General features: G+C 47.1%; 1 protein-coding gene and 1 long non-coding RNA gene across 5 annotated transcripts in view; both read right to left on the minus strand.

Moving 5' to 3' along the window:
- LMO4 (LIM domain only 4) overlaps window positions 1–5,860 on the minus strand; it is a 17,380-nt gene extending 11,520 nt beyond the window's left edge. Inside the window, exons 1-2 of one of the 3 annotated variants that reach the window (XM_038541460.1) lie at window positions 5,317–5,860; window positions 2,185–2,423 (exon numbers count right to left, since the gene is read on the minus strand). In XM_038541460.1, coding sequence (XP_038397388.1) covers window positions 2,185–2,420 — 236 coding nt within the window. In that variant the 5' untranslated portion in view covers window positions 2,421–2,423; window positions 5,317–5,860. Of the gene's footprint in view, window positions 1–2,184; window positions 2,424–2,646; window positions 2,794–3,148; window positions 3,241–5,316 lie in introns of those variants that run through there. The other 2 variants (XM_038541463.1, XM_038541462.1) reach the window with 2 other exon arrangements.
- A 1,935-nt stretch (window positions 5,861–7,795) lies between these two features.
- Window positions 7,796–16,393, minus strand: part of LOC111096413 — a 20,540-nt gene continuing 11,942 nt past the window's right edge. The window contains exons 3-4 of one of the 2 annotated variants that reach the window (XR_005360436.1): window positions 9,422–9,493; window positions 7,796–8,144 (exon numbers count right to left, since the gene is read on the minus strand). This is a non-coding gene — a long non-coding RNA (uncharacterized LOC111096413). Of the gene's footprint in view, window positions 8,145–9,421; window positions 9,494–14,466; window positions 14,528–15,775; window positions 15,847–16,393 lie in introns of those variants that run through there. The other variant, XR_005360437.1, reaches the window with a different exon arrangement.

Raw genomic sequence — 16,393 nt, forward strand, 5'->3', positions numbered from 1 at the left:
CGCCCCCCTCCCACCCCTCTGGCATCTCCAGGGGCAGAAAGGAGGGAACACTGAAGGAAGACCAGAGATTCCTCGGCCTGGGGAGGGGGGGGGGGGGCAGCAGAGTGGGAGGCCGTGGTCACTCTGGTACTGAGCTAGACCTCCTCTCTCCCGGGAGAGATCTAAGGTTCTCAGGATAGCATCTGGTTCAAGAGCGAGCCTGGCTCCGGTTTTCAAAATCAGAGGAGAAAAGAAAGTGAGACTACGGACCCAATTAATTAAGGCGCGGGGCTGGGCACACATCCTCCATTGCTCCATTAAGCCAGCTGAAAACACCAAATGGGCATTTATATTTGATCCCAAGAAGAGGGGCAAGGCGATTCCCAGAAAGCCACTTGCCTCAACTTGTCTTGAGGGAATGCAAGTGGACCCATCTTCTTTTTAATTAGTGGTAATCAGAGGCGAAGGCTTTGGAGAGGAGGTGAATCTGTACCATTCACCGCATCGGAGCAACACTGTCCATTTTTGCACTTTAAGCTACCCTGCCTTCTTACCAGTTTTGCTCTCTATTTAATTACAATACTGTCAAAGCTCATGGCATTGCTTGGAAGGAGGACCAGAAAGCATTACACCCAATGCTCCTGCTGAATTTCCAACATTTACTTCTAAAAGAACACTTAGTGAAATTAATGCTGCCATCTTAATTTAAAAATAAAAGCCCTCTCCCTTCCTATATTTCTTTTACTTGGCTGATTGAGGATGCCAGCGGAGTGGACATAGGTTGCATTATCGGAATAAGCAAATGTCATTTTACTCCATCGTTTCAGATTAATGGTATTACTGGGGTAAACATACACGTACTCAGCTCTGAACTGTACTGGGATCTTTTGCACTTTTAGATGCAGAATTGAGGGAATCACAATGGAGCTAAACTTTGTACGAAATATCTCCTCCATTGATTCACCCCCATTGAAGAGAGCAAGCAACATTTTCTGTTAATATCTATAAAGAAAACGGACAGAAATTTAGGACAGAAATTTAACCAGAATGCAATTCTTCGTAAAAGTGAGCGGTTCTCTAGTATCAGCGGTTCTCTAGTATCAATGGTGTGCGTGTGGGTTTTTTGTTGTTTTTTTTTTTTTTTTTAATTACTGGATGTTGAAACAGAACACCTCCTAGAAGCATTCATGTGCATCAGTCTATCAAACCATTTACTCAAATTAAATGTGTAATCCTTCAAATGCCTCCTTTCAAATTAATGAGTTTAAGTAGCTTGAGTTCACCTGAAAAGATCCTATAGGCACCTGACCTCCTGAATTCTTTCCATTAATTGCACTGAAACTTGTTGGAAAAGACTGCTTACACGGGCATATGAATGTTCCTATACATTGCTTTAAAATGCAAAATTAGTATAATTCTATAGCCTCTTTTCCTAAATCTCCTTTGGGGAATCAAGGGTAGTGATACAAACAACAACAACAACCATACCCCAAAATCTGAACATTCCTCGACTGAAAAACCTGCAAATTCTACATCGCATGCAAACCACACACTAACATTGAGCACTACCAGCCTCCAACTAACATATACAAAGAAAAACACGACCATTAAGGTTGTTTTGTTTCGTTGGGGGTGGGGGTGGGTGGGAGGGAGTTTACTATAAGAAGAATTACAAGTTTTTAGACTGATGGGCAATCAGCATTTTTCACAAGAAGCACAAAGAATGAGTCACAGTTTTCCACTCAAAAAAGTTTAAAAGTGCTTGTGTAAATATAATTAGCCATCACCATAGGCAAATCATTTCTAACTATACTTATTTGTAAGTCAATCTTTTGTCTCTGAGTTTCTCCGTAGGTCCCTACCTTCCTTTAAGGTAGCAGCCTAACAGTTTTTAGCTGAGGGTCCAGCTGGGGAGGACCACTTAAAATTTTGGTCCGGGGAGTGCCCACCCCTTGCACACCTAATGGCCCAGTCCCACCAGATGAACAGAGCTGGTACTCAGGATGGCTTTTGCCGTTCATTTATTAAAACTGGAATGATTAACACATGCCTCTTGAACCCCTTAGGTCGGCCCAACTAGGCTTTTGAGGTGAAGGTTACAACGCATTCTCATAGGTACCCTGTTCCTCTCCTTAGAGCCCTCGGTAGCCTTTGGCCTTGCCATTGCTCTGCTCGCCCATCTCAAGGGGAGCAGCCAAGTCTTACCTAATGTAGTCATTTCTGCAAAGGATCATGCCGCTCTTGGTGTAACAGGACGTGCCGATGTCGCCCAGCTGCGCCTGGCAGCAGGAGCACTTGAGGCACCGGCTGTGCCAGTAGCTGTCCATGGCATAGAGCAGAAAGCGGTCCGCGATCTTGCCTCCGCAGCCTGCACACCGCTTCCAGGAGAGGGAGCCGGCCGTCACGGGGGGCGGCTGTGAGCTGCTGCCCGGATTCACCATGGTCTGCAGAGGGCGGGAAGGGGACAGGGAGAGGAAGGGGGGGAAAAAAACAGGGGCGATGCAAAAGTTAGTAGGAATCGCCGCGCGCGCGAGCGAAGCCGTGCCCCCCCCTTGTCCCCCCCCCCCCCCGCCCCGGAGCCGCTGGAAGGAAGCCGCAGGGCATCAGCGCGGAGGGCGAGGGGGAGAGGGACGGAGGGAGGGTAGCCGGCAGCAGCCGCCTGTTTACTTTTCTCAAGCTTTGTTCTGGGGCCACGAGCTCCTCTCAACTTTCCAGCGCTCGCCGCCGCTGACAATTCCAGCTCGGGGACTGTCAAAACTCCGCGAGCGAGGCTCGGCGGCGCGCTCCACCCCTCGCGGCGCCTCCCCCCGCCCCCGCCCCCGCCCCCGCCGCCCGCCTCCAGCAAATGAGGGTCAAACCCACCCACCGCCGCGCCCGGCCCCTCCCCGGCCCCCGCCGAGCCCCGAGCGCCAGCCGAGGGGAGCGGGGAGGCGGCCCCCGCCCGAGCCACGTTCCCTCCCGAGCTCTGCCCTGGGAAGTGCAGCTGCAGTTCACAAGTTGGAAGGAGTTCGGTTTTCTGGAAGGGAGGGAGGGAGGGAGGGAGGGACCGGCGGAGGGGAGAGGGAGAGGGAGAGGGAGAGCGAGGTGGTGGGAGGGGAGGCAGGGGACGCGAGGGAGGGGGTGCGGTGTGTAAAGTTGCGAAACTGGTTTTTCGTATTTTAAACAGCACCTTTCACATGCCATTGTGGTGACCGCCATCTCCCATTATTGTTCCAAATCTCATTTCATTTTGAAGATCAATGAGTGTTTTCTCTGGGTTTTCAGGACACAGGCAAGAATAATAGATCATTGAACTTTAGGATGCCTGTTAACTTCCTATACAAACACTCTCCACTTTGGTCTCACTAATCTGCCCTTGATCAGCAATTTAAATGCTAAAGCTTTGTTCCTCCAAAGGGGGGGGAGTGTGTGTGTGTGGGGGGGGGGGGGGGGCGACGTTACAGATAATATGCGAGAAGGCACTATTAAGGGATGCACAAGTTATATTCGAGCCAGTCCTGCTGTCACCAAAAACTGCTTTTAAAAAAATTCCCCACTCTTTCTAATGAATGTCACGAGAAGCAACTGGGGTATAATATAGGAATCAATTTATAAAGCTTAGCCTAAACCGATTAATTTGTTGCCTCCAATCCTGAGTCCAATAAAGTCCTAGTGTTCCTCCAGTCACTTATTCTATAAAAAGATCAAGTTATTTACTGCCAATTAAGCAGCCTGTTTTGTCTTTGTCCTCTGTAAGCCGAGAGTGGAGGCTCCCCCCGAGGCTCCCGGCTATCTGCTCAAGACATTCAGCTGATACCTCAGAAGGGAGAGGGCGAACTTTGCCTGTCCCCGGCCCAACTTGGCTGCTGCAAAAAAAAAAAAAAAAAAAAAAAAAAAAAACAACCAGGGGAAGGGAACGAAACAAGGACTCGGGTTCCTTAAATAGGCCGATTTTAAACACATTTCCTCCGAAAGAGTCCCGGAACGTGTGTCCAGTGACCGCACAATAAACCAGAATAAGAACTGCACCAATTAAGCTGTAACAAAACCCTGAGACTTTGGAAACAGGACCACTCTAAAACCCATTAGCATTGCATTTATCCGAATGCATCATACCTTTATGTAAATTGATTTATCTGATGCATTTACTCGAGGAATTGCTTTTTGTTACAATTTCAGCCCTAACCCAAATGAATCTGCATTTCCTGCCCGAGGTCTTTAAACTGTTTCCCCCAACGTTTTAATCGCTCCGAATTCCTTTTTAAAAGGGGAGAGGGAGGGAGGAGATTCCAAGCTCTTCCCCGCCCCCATCTTTGGTGAGAGGTAAATATATATGTATATTTTTTTCGAAAAGGAAACATTACACTGAGAAAAGCATCCAGTAACCCCATTAGCTAAAGCTCTTAAGGACAAGCAATACCTTAATGCTGATTAAATCTAAAAGAGATGAATCAAGAGGACTGACCAGAAACTGACTCCCCTGATAACTAAGGACGGGCCCTCATCAAGTTTCATTTAGAGTTGGAAAAAAAAAAAAAAAAAAAAAAGAAAGCTTTTAAGTTAAATAGGCTTATACTCTAGTAATTACATAGCCAAGCAATTTAGGTCCTGGGATAGTCAGTGAAATAGAAAGCAGAACTGGCAGCTAGAGGCAAAATCTGCCCCCCTTTAACAACGTCTCTGGTGTTTTTTAATGGAGACCAGGGGAGGGACAAACGTAGCGCTGGCAATTTGTAGTACAAAAATGGATGCTTAATTCATGTCTTGATTTTAATTAGGTGATTCACCGGATTTCTCCTGGATTGGAACAAAAGACTTATAAGCCAAGAGGAATTTTTGAAAAGAACCAGCAATACTGAATCCTGCTCACTTAGATCCTTTCTGCCACTGTTTCAAAAATAGTGTTTACTGGGGGGCTGGGGGGGGGGGTCGTGACTATTTCCCCCACACTACTTCTCATACTTAAACCCTCATTTAAGCACCTCCGGCCTTTCCCTTAGGAACTGAAAATACCCCCCCACTACCACACACACACACACACACACACACACACACACGCACACACGCACACACACCCCTCCCCACCCTCCCAGGTCCCCAGCAGCCCCGTCTCCAAGAAGAACCCTTTTGTAAGCAGGAACCGCTACAAAGCTGGCGGCCCGGGGCCGGCTGCCCTCCGTGCTAGCTCGCAGGCCGGCCTCGGTAGTTTCAGACTCGCGCATTATCCAAGCCGACGTATTGTTTACTTGCAATTTGGGACGGTCAAGGGAAGGAAGCCAAAGAAAACAGCCCTGGCCCACATCGGCCCCCTCCTCCCTCTGCCCCCCCTCGCCCGCGGCTCCCCAGCCGTCCCCTTACCTGCTTTTCCCCTATATTGCAATACTGCGAGAGGCGGCGGCGGCGAAAAGCGAGCGAAGCCGCTCGGCTTCCAAGGAAGGGGCGCCTTGGCTGGCGGAGCTGGAGGGAGGGGGGATGTTCTCGCAGAAGCAGGAAAGGGGAGGAGGGGGCTAAGGGCTGCTTTTTTTTTTTTTTTTTTTTTTTTTTTTTAAACGCGTCGCCCTGAGGCTGGGTCGGGGGGCCCCGCCGTAAGCGGCAGGCGGCCGGGAGCTGGAGTGTCAGGCTGAGTCCTCCGCGTCGTCCTCCGCCTCCGCCTCCGGCTCCGGCTCCGCGCGAGCAGCTGCAGGAGCCCGCGGCCCGCGCGGCGCGGCTTCAGGCGCGGCGCAGCGGCAGCAACTGCTGCAATCGCTGCTGCAAGTTTGGCAATGTGGCTTCACTTTGTATATGCCCCCGCCCCCGCCCGCGCGCCTCCCGCTCCTCCTCCTCCTCCTCCTCCTCCGCCTTCCTCCCTCCCGCGCGCCCGCCCGCCCGCTCGCTCGCCCGCTCGCTCGCTCGGGGCCGGCGGCGGGCGCTCGGCCGCGCTTCCTGCCCCTCCAGCCGGGGAGCGGCCGCGGGCACCAGAGCCCCGGAGCGGCGGCGGCCGGCGCGGAGGCCGGGAGCCGGGGAGCTGCGGCCGGCCGGGCCCGGCGCGCTGGAGCCTGCGCCGCTGCCCGGGCTGCTGCTGCTGCGGCGGCCGCCCGGCTCGGAGGAGGCGGCGGCGGCGGCGGCGCTGGCCTCTAGCCGGCTCGCTCGCTCCCTGCGCGGCGCTTACACATGTGTTACTGACAGAGCCGAATCCCAACTACTCCCCGGCTCTGCCGCCGACGTCAGCGACCCTCAGCCACTGGGCGGCCGGGTTGTTCAGGCGGAATAATAAAACCTGCCAATCCGGGGCAGGACAAAGGGAGGACTGGAACGAGACTCCGCGGGCGGGGGAGCGGGGGAGGCGGCGGGCGGAGACGGCCCGGCCGGGGGCAGGTGGGCGGCCGAGCCCCGGGGACCCTCGCGGGACCCCCGGCGGGACCCCAACCCCCTCCCGCGGGGGGCAGGATGGAGCGGCCGGGGGCGCCGCTCCTGCCCGCGCCGGCGATCGCGGGGACCCGCACCCGCGCGCCCCTCGGGGACCCCCCCCCCGCGCGCCCGCGCGAGCCCCGCAGGAAACTTCTCGTCTTGCTCAAAAATGGGTCCCCTCCTGTTGGGGAGGAAGAGTCTCCCCGAAACCTCCGGGCGGGGGGCTTCGCTCGCACGCAGAAGAGGTTTTGTTTTTCTGCCTTTAATTCGCGGGCGTTGGAGACGGATGAGCCCTTAGTGGGAAGTTGAGCGAGCGAGGAGGTGGGGACCGAGTCCGCAGGTCTTGCAGGACTTGGCCGCCCGGCCCCGGTCCCCCGCGTGGGCCCGAGCGCCGGCCGAGAGCCCCGTGGGCGTCTCGTAGGGGATCGTCCGAAGTCGGAGCTGAAGAGCTCACAGCCCGGACTTTGGGGGTCCAGGGGAACTTCAGGGAGGAGGGCTCGGCCTCCATCCACCCCTGCTGTGCAGGAGGAGAGGCCCGATTCCTCAAGCCCCCCGTCCCCCCCCCCCTCCCCCCCCAGACAGCAACAAGGAATGGCAACATTCACCATCCCACAGCCTCTGGGGAGGAAGAAAGGTCACGTCTAGTATAAATTTAACTGTTGAGGAATGCTTTTAGGGTGCTGCTAGCCTGAGAGTCTTTTTCCAGGGCCCCGAGCTCAGCCTAGATGCTTGAGTACCTAGTCATTCAACTTTATCTGCTCTGCCAAATAGGTTTAATAAATCTCTGATCTGAGGCTAATATTAGGTCTGATTATTATTAGTAAGTTCCAGAGAGATTTTTCTGGTGGAAATTATCATGAAAGTGCAAAGCCCTTCTGCTAAGTATCATTAAGTTAAAACCAGCCTTGTGGGACGAGTTTTCATATTGTATTACATACAGTACTGCTGGATTGAGGTAAGGGACCTGCAGAAGAGTCTGGCTTAGACAATGTAGTTGTTAAACATCTATGGTTTTAGTGTCTGTTGGGGGGATTTCTGTCCTTCAAACCATCAAAATTAAGGCTGCAAAAGAAACAGTCATCATTGCCTGGAACATCAAGCAGAGGACATTTTAAACACCAATTAGAATAGTCATTTCTTTATATTCCTTGCACCTCAAAATTAAACGGCTTACTTTCATTGATTGGTGTTTAAAATTGCATTTTTATGATCAAGTCGCTTTGTGCACCTTATGAGAAACATTTACCGCCCCCCCCCCCCCCAAAATGACTTAAAGTATAATAGTAATTAAAATGCCCAGTACGGAAAACAGCTGCAGATGGGTATGATGAAAAGAAGGCCACCTTAAAAAGATGTAATGTTCCTTGAAGGTTAGTAAAGAAAACTCAATTAAACCAAATGAGGGAAGGAACCCCGTAAACAAATAATGCACACATTTTAATTCCCTGGTTCAGTTTCAATTTGTTAATAATTTATAATAATCAAAACGAGATGACACAAGATCTTAGTGGGCTACAATTAAGTCATGATTTGTCCTGTGCAAGTAAATTTCCTGCTGTGGCCCTTCATTTTCTCATCTACGAATGGAGGAATGGAGCCAAACGGTCTGTTACGTGTCCTTTTTCTCCAAAATGATTTTCTTAACCGGAACACACAATACATAGGTTTGTAATGAACCGCGGTACTTTGGGCCTTTTCTGAAGTATGGACAGTGAAATGAAATCTTTATTTTAAGATGAGATGCTAGAAATTGAGTCAGCCATCGGCTATCGCTGAGTGATTGATTATCCAAAGCATCCCTGTAGTTTTGGGGAAGGAAGGAAGAAGAAAAGCATGAATAGAACTTTGACTACAGATCTGTGGGCAAGAAGGGGCCTAGGAGGGGGTTTTAGGGTTTTGGCTCGAGTTGTGTGGAGAGTGAGGGCTTTACACGCGTCCCCGTAGATTGGAGTGGGTGGGAGTGTGTTACCAGAGGCCTTTATTTGCTGTCGTTGTGGTTATAGAAATACAAAAGCGATAATGGCTAACAGTCTCTCTTCTGAGGGCTGGGAAGTAAATACGTTCACTGTAATCAAGATTCAGGTGTACTTTAACCACAGCGCCACCTCTGGGTGGTCTTCGTTTCTGCACGCTCTGCGTTTGGCAGGGCTCTGTCCTCTGAGGCGCCAGACCTGTGGTCTGAAAGTGCCTGCTTAAGTGAGGTGGCCTTGTCAACCCTTTATTGCCACTGATGCTAAACCCACAGGGACTGGGTAAACACACACAAGTTCGCTATGGATAAGGGAATGCTGTACTCGGGCAAAACGGTGTGCAAAGTAATAAGCCTGGTACAGAGTAGAATTGCCTACATGCAAAATGATCACAGTCTATTGTGCCCAGTGGTTCAAGGAACCTCTGCTGCCATCATATATGCCTCATTTAGCCTCCTCACCTACAGTGAGAGATAAGAATACGGTGTTTGGGGGGGGGGGGGACGCCTGGGTGACTCAGTGGTTGAGTGGCTGTTTTTGGCTCAGGTCGGGATCCCCGGGGCCTGGGATCGAGTCCTGCATCCTGCTTCCAGCAGGGAGCCTGCTTCTCCCTCTGCCTATGTCTCTGCCTCTCTCTCTGTGTGTGTCTCTCATGAATAAATAAATCAAATCTTTTATTTAAAAAAAAATAATACAGTGTTTTGGAAAAGAAAGAGAAACTCAAAATGTTTCTTACTTGAATCCTAATTAAATATAGGAACCATACTGATCCTAGATCAAGCCCTCATTCCTCCGACTCACCCCAGCATGATTTGTCCATACCTTCCCTTCTTCTCATTTATGTCCGTAATCAAAGTCATCTTTCCCTCCTCCCAGTGACAGTTCTCTAAGAACCTCCCGTGGACACCCAAAAGTTCCACACACACCCATGTTCAGCCTTCCATGCCTAGGGGACAGCCAGACTATTTGATGCTGATGTGGCAACCTCCCTGACAAAGGGGCCCCAAGTGTTTCTCAAGAAAAAATATTTTAACCTTTTAAAGTCAGTGCAACACTGTTTTTGAAGGCAGCCTTCTTAGGAATAAATTTTTTAAAATTCTGCCTACCTTTATTGCCGCCATCACAGAGATCCCTTGAGATCAAAAGGTTCGGCCAATGTGAATCTGAAAAGGTTGATTCTAGGACAACAATTCCCAAAGGTAAAAGGTGTGGAAAGAAGAGGGAACGGTAGTTACTGACAGATGTAACGGGAAAATCCAAGGAGGAAGAATGGTAGTTGAGCTCCCTGCCAGTGTTTTATGATGGTGGTGGTGGTGGTGGCTCGGGGGTGGGGAGGCGCTGCACGGTAAGTAGAGGCAGAGACTTCTGTCGTCTTTAAGCATAAAGCTTTATGGAGAACTCAACTTATCTAAAAGACTATATTTCAAAGAACCGGAGCTTGGCCTTAAATACTGATAATAATACTTTAGATTTACTAACTGCCTTTTGTTTATATTTCTCAAAATTTCTTGTAAATATCTCACCAGATGTTTCATGTGATAAAGGAATTGGTAGTGGCCATATTAGAACATTTTCTTTCTCTTTCTTTCTTTCTTTCTTTCTTTCTTTCTTTCTTTCTTATTCTTTCTTTTCTTCTTCTTTTCTTTTCTTCTTCTCTTTTTTCTTTTCCTTCCTTTTCCTCCTTTTCTTCTTCTCTTCGATGTCAACAGCAACGTACTCTGGGCAAACGGAGCCAGGATTAATTAATAGAGATGAAAGGGAAACACTGGGCCTTTCTTAACCATCGCCTTGCAGTCCCCACGGTTAGATACTTGCTGCTCCGCAGATGACCGAGCGCAGGGCTGAGGATGAGGGCCAGGGCCCGGAGCAGGCCTCGTATTTAAAAAAACAAAACAAAACAAAACAGGAGAATGAGGCTTGTCTCCATCTCAGTTCCAGCATGTAGTCTTTAAAATGAGGAGCTCTCAAGAGCTTTTCCCTTTGAAGTTTAATATGTGGGGCTTTACATCAATATAACATTTAAACGTGTTAAACAAATTAGTCTCTGGTTACAAAAGTTTTGAGACATTTGCAAGTTGCTGTTTAACTAAATTTAATATGTGCCGGCAAAGTTGATGGTGTAGTTGTTCATTTAGAAGAATGCACATTTGGAATGATTAATAAACAAACCAGCCTCCCATTGCTTCAACCTCTGTGTTTATTTGAAGGCAATCTACTTTAAAAAGACATTAATATTCTTAGAATTATTATTAGAATAATTGCTTTTACTCCTCTCAGAACACACATTTTTTCTCATTTCCCTTCAGCATAGACAGCTTTTCACTCAGATATAAACTTCCCATTATTATTCCCCACCCCCCAAAAAATGAAGAATAGGAATTATACACTTTTCACTAAGGAATAATTAATTTGTCTCAAGTATTAGAACAGAGAATTGTGGAGTGACTTTGAATGGTAGTCTCTGAGGAGTAGCATTGTTTGTTCTCTCCAGTCTTTAATGAGCTTTAGTAAATGGCCAGGAAAAATTACCTTCTTTCTGTAATATGAGAGAGGCGAAGAATGAAGGAAGCTATAGAATCCCTAAGAGAAAAGGGAACACACACACACACACACACACACACACACACCCTCCCTCCTTCACAACAGCACTCGAGCCGGTTAGGAGGACGCAGTTCTCCTTTAGACTTACTTGAGGACAAGAGATCTGGTTACTAAGTGCATTAAAACAGAAGCATGTCCCTAATTTGTATTGATTATTGTTATAGTTACCACTGTTGAATCTGCTGGGGAAACCATCCATCCTCTAATTCCATGGGGCTGGATATTCGTTACACCCGCCATGTTAAATTTCTTTCCTCTTTAATGACTAGAGGAGAATTAGAACCGGAGCTCTAACAGAAATTAGCTGTGGAGGACCTGCCCCTCCTCCGCAGGGCACCGAACTCCCTCAGAAAAACTTCCCACCGCCTCCCTGCCCCCCACACCACCACCACCACCAGCCAAATGACTTTCAGGAAGGCCCAAATCATTTTCCCCAAGTTGCCATAGGCTGCTGGGCTTGCCTTGTCTTCCAGAAATGGATCTTTTCAGTCCTAAAGTTCTTCAGGCCGAAGGGAGATTCCGCACTCACTTAAAGGTGGCCTGGATGGGCAGCCCCAGGTGGCCCAGCGGTTTAGCGCCGCCTTCAGCCCAGGGCCGGACTCTGGAGACCCGGGATCGAGTCCCGCGTCGGGCTCCCTGCATGGAGCCTGCTTCTCCCTCTGCCTGTATCTCTGCCTCTCTCTCTCTCTCTGTCTCTCATGAATAAATAAAATACAATCTTAAAAAATAAAAAAAATAAATAAATAAAGGTGGCCTGAAAGGTGGACCGCCCAGGAAATCCCCCAAACCAAAGAGCACTAGGCTCCTTCTCTCTTGCATTCGCTCAGCCTTGTGCGGGGGGCCTTGGGGACCACAAGATAGCACCCTCCTGAGTGCAGAACCAGCCGAGAAACAGCACAAAGGGACACGGCCCGAGAGGGTCCAAGCATCACTCCCAGATGGAAGAGCCAGTTTGTGCAGGTGTGGCTTTTGTCTGCGGCTGGTAAGCTAGCAAGCAGGCACCGGCCACGCACTCACTTGCCCCCTCCGGGTGGTGTGACAGTTGGTACCTCAGGCCAATCATGTGCAATGCAAGCAGATGCAGGGCACAGCCTGGCCCAGGGGGGTCGCCCCCAGGAGCAGGTGGTGGGAGAGTCAGAACCTTCCTTTCTCTTCTCAGGCCTCCAGCATTCCCATGCCCAGCCCGGAGTGATGGCCACCGTGGGGCCTGGTCCAGGCTGTCCCCTCTGCCTGCCCTGAATTATGCTTTTCTGCCTTTTCTCATCAATAATTGCCGACCCTAACCTTTATTCTAGCACAGGAAATCCATGCTGTGCACTTGACAATCTAAGAAACCATGTCCCCTAGAATCTATGCCTCATAGAACTGCCTATCATTGTCTAATGAAGAAAGACAGAAAAGAAAGACAGAAAAGAAAAAGAGAAAAAAGAAAGAAAGAAAGAAAGAAAGAAAGAAAGAAAGGAAAGAAAGAAAAGAAAAAGAAAGAGAAAGAAAAAAGAAAAGAAGAAGAAAAAGAAAAGAAAGAAGAAAAGAAAGGAAAAAAAAGAAAGAATAGAAGAAAAAGTTTTCCAATACCCCCCACCACAGAAGACGAGAAAAAGCTCGCTCAAGCACAGAAACGAGCACACAGAAAGCATACAGGAAAGACAACATGCAAAGAAAGAAAAACTCCCAGAAAGCAACCAAGCATAAAGAAGAATCAAAAACGAATGATAAGAAAGAAGATCGAATAGGTTAGCGCAAAGAAGAAAGACAGGAATGAAAAGGCAACAGAAAGCGAAACGAAAGGAGAAAGAAAACCTAGCAAAGAATACTAGAAAGAAAGGACACAATCAAGAAAGACAACAGAAAGTTCCAAGACAACGAAAAACCGCAACGAAAAGAAGTAAGAACAGAACGAAACGAACAACGTAAAACCAAGCAAAGAGACCGATGCGAAAAGAAAATCAATGTAAAAAAAGCACGGAGAAAAAGAACACGAAACCCAATGAAAGACAATCAGAAAAGAATTCAAGCAATGAATAAAGAAACGAAAGACAAAAAAGAACTAGACAGAACGACCAATCCGAGAAACGGAAACCGGAAACAGCTATTAGAAAGACTAAAAGTGAAACAGGACTCCAGACAACAGAACACAAGCCAGAAACATGAAAGAAAGAAAAACCAAGAGAGCAAAGAAAAGAAAAGAAAAGAAGAAAGAAAGAAAAAAAGAAAGAAAAGAAGAAAGAAAGACAAGGAAAAGATAAGCAACAGAAAAAAGAAAGAGAAGAAGAAACGAGAAGAGAAAAGAAGAAAGAAAGAAAGAAAAGGAAAGAAAACAAGAAAAGAAAAGAAAAGAAGAAAAGAAATGAAGAAAAGAATAGAAGAAAAAGAAAAAGAAAGGAAAATGAAAGAAAAGAAAGAGAAAGAAAGAAGAAAAGAAAGAAGAGAAGGGAGAGAAGAAAAGAAGAAAAGAAAAAGAAGAAGAAGAAGAAAGAAGAAGAGAAAAAGAAAGAAAGAAGAAAAGAAGGAAAGAAAGAAAGAGAAAGAAAAGAAAGAAAGAAAGAAAGAAAGAAGGAAGAAAAAAGGAAGAGGAGGAGGATCCCTGGGTGGCGCAGCGCGGTTTGGCGCCTACCTTTGGCCCAGGGCGCGATCCTGGAGACCCGGGATCGAATCCCACGTCAGGCTCCCGGTGCATGAAGCCTGCTTCTCCCTCTGCCTATGTCTCTGCCTCTCTCTCTCTGTGCCTATCATAAATAAATAAAATTTAAAAAAAAAATAAAGTTTATAGAAAAAAGAAAGAAGAAAAGAAGAAGAAAGAGAAAGAAAGAAAAAGAAAGAAGAAAAGAAGAAAGAAAGAAAGAAAGAAAGAAAAGGAAGAAAGAAAGAAAGAAAGAAGAAAAAGAAAGAAAGAAAGAAAGAAAGAAGAAAGAAAAAACACCCTAAAATATAGAATAGTCATTTCTTATATTCCTTGCACCTCAAAATTAAACGGCTTCTTTCTTACTTGATTTTGGTGTTTAAAATTAGCATTTTTATGATGCATTTTTATGATCAAGTCGCTTGTGCACCTTATGAGAAACATTTACCGCCCCCCCCCCCCAAAATGACTTAAGTATAATAGTAATTAAAATGCCCAGTAACGGAAAACAGCTGCAGATGGGTATGATGAAAAGAAGGCCACCTTAAAAAGATGTAATGTTCCTTGAGTTAGTAAAGAAAACTCAATTAAACAAATGAGGGAAGGAACCCCGTAAACAAATAATGCACACATTTTAATTCCCTGGTTCAGTTTCAATTTGTTAATAATTTATAATAATCAAAACGAGATGACACAAGATCTTAGTGGGCTACAATTAATCATGATTTGTCCTGTGCAAGTAAAATTCTGCTGTGGCCCTTCATTTCTCATCTACGAATGGAGGAATGGAGCCAAACGGTCTGTTACGGGTCCTTTTTCTCCAAAATGATTTCTTAACCGGAACACAAATACATAGGTTTGTAATGAACCGCGGGTACTTGGGCCTTTTCTGAAGTATGGACAGTGAAATGAAATCTTTATTTAAGATGAGATGCTAGAAAAATGAGTCAGCCATCGGCTATCGCTGAGTGATTGATTATCCAAAGCATCCCTGTAGTTTGGGGAAGGAAGAGAAGAAGAAAAGCATGAATAGAACTTTGACTACAGATCTGTGGGCAAGAAGGGGCCTAGGAGGGGGGTTTTAGGGTTTTGGCTCGAGTTGTGTGGAGAGTGAGGGCTTTACACGCGTCCCCGTAGATTGGAGTGGGTGGGAGTGTGTTACCAGAGGCCTTTATTTGCTGTCGTTGTGGTTATAGAAATACAAAAGCGATAATGGCTAACAGTCTCTCTTCTGAGGGCTGGGAAGTAAATACGTTCACTGTAATCAAGATTCAGGTGTACTTTAACCAGCGCCACCTCTGGTGGTCTTCGTTTCTGCACGCTTGCGTTTGGCAGGGCTCTGTCCTCTGAGGCGCCAGACCTGTGGTCTGAAAGTGCGCTGCTTAAGTGAGGTGGCCTTGTAACCCTTTATTGCCACTGATGCAAACCCACAGGGACTGGGTAAACACACACAAGTTCGCTATGGATAAGGGAATGCTGTACTCGGGCAAAACGTGTGCAAAGTAATAAGCCTGGTACAGAGTAGAATTGCCTACATGCAAAATGTCACAGTCTATTGTGCCCAGTGGTTCAAGGAACCTCTGCTGCCATCATATATGCCTCATTTAGCCTCCTCACCTACAGTGAGAGATAAGAATACGGTGTTTGGGGGGGGGGGACGCCTGGGTGACTCAGTGGTTGAGTGGCTGTTTTTGGCTCAGGTCGGGATCCCGGGGCCTGGGATCGAGTCCTGCATCCTGCTTCCAGCAGGGAGCCTGCTCTCCCTCTGCTAGTCTCTGCCTCTCTCTCTGTGTGTGTCTCTCAATAAATAAATCAAATCTTTTATTTAAAAAAAAATAATACAGTGTTTTGGAAAAGAAAGAGAAACTCAAAATGTTTTACTTGAATCCTAAAAATATAGGAACCATACTGATCCTAGATCAAGCCCTCATTCCTCCGACTCACCCCAGCATGATTTGTCCATACCTTCCCTCTTCTCATTTATGTCCGTAATCAAAGTATCTTCCTCCTCCCAGTGACAGTCTCTAAGAACCTCCGTGGACACCCAAAAGTTCCACACACACCATGTTCAGCCTTCCATGCCTAGGGGACAGCCAGACTATTTGATGCTGATGTGGCAACCTCCCTGACAAAGGGGCCCCAAGTGTTTCTCAAGAAAAAATATTTTAACCTTAAAGTCAGTGCAACACTGTTTTTGAAGGCAGCCTTCTTAGGAAAAAATTTTTAAAATTCTGCCTACCTTTATTGCGCCATCACAGAGATCCCTTGAGATCAAAAGGTTCGGCCAATGTGAATCTGAAAAGGTTGATTCTAGGACAACAATCCCAAAGGTAAAAGGTGTGGAAAGAAAGAGGGAACGTAGTTACTGACAGATGTAACGGGAAAATCCAAGGAGGAAGAATGGTAGTTGAGCTCCCTGCCAGTGTTTTATGATGGTGGTGGTGGTGGTGGCTCGGGGGTGGGAGGCGCTGCACGGTAAGTAGAGGCAGAGACTTCTGTCGTCTTAAGCATAAAGCTTTATGGAGAACTCAACTTATCTAAAAGACTATATTTCAAAGAACCGGAGCTTGGCCTTAAATACTGATAATAATACTTTTGATTTACTAACTGCCTTGTTTATATTTCTCAAAATTTCTTGTAAATACTCACCAGATGTTTCATGTGATAAAGGAATTGGTAGTGGCCTATTAGAACATTTTCTTTCTTCTTTCTTTCTTTCTTTCTTTTCTTTCTTTCTTTCTTTCTTTCTTTCTTTTTTCTTTCTTTCTTCTTTCTTTCTTTCTTTTTCTTCTTTTTCTTTCTAGGCTATTTTTCTTTCGTCAATTCCTCGTTACTTTTCTTTCTGCCTTTCTCTTAT

The sequence above is a fragment of the Canis lupus genome, chromosome 6 (assembly GCF_011100685.1).
Source record: "Canis lupus familiaris isolate Mischka breed German Shepherd chromosome 6, alternate assembly UU_Cfam_GSD_1.0, whole genome shotgun sequence".
In the NCBI taxonomy this organism is placed as follows: Eukaryota; Metazoa; Chordata; class Mammalia; order Carnivora; family Canidae; genus Canis; species Canis lupus.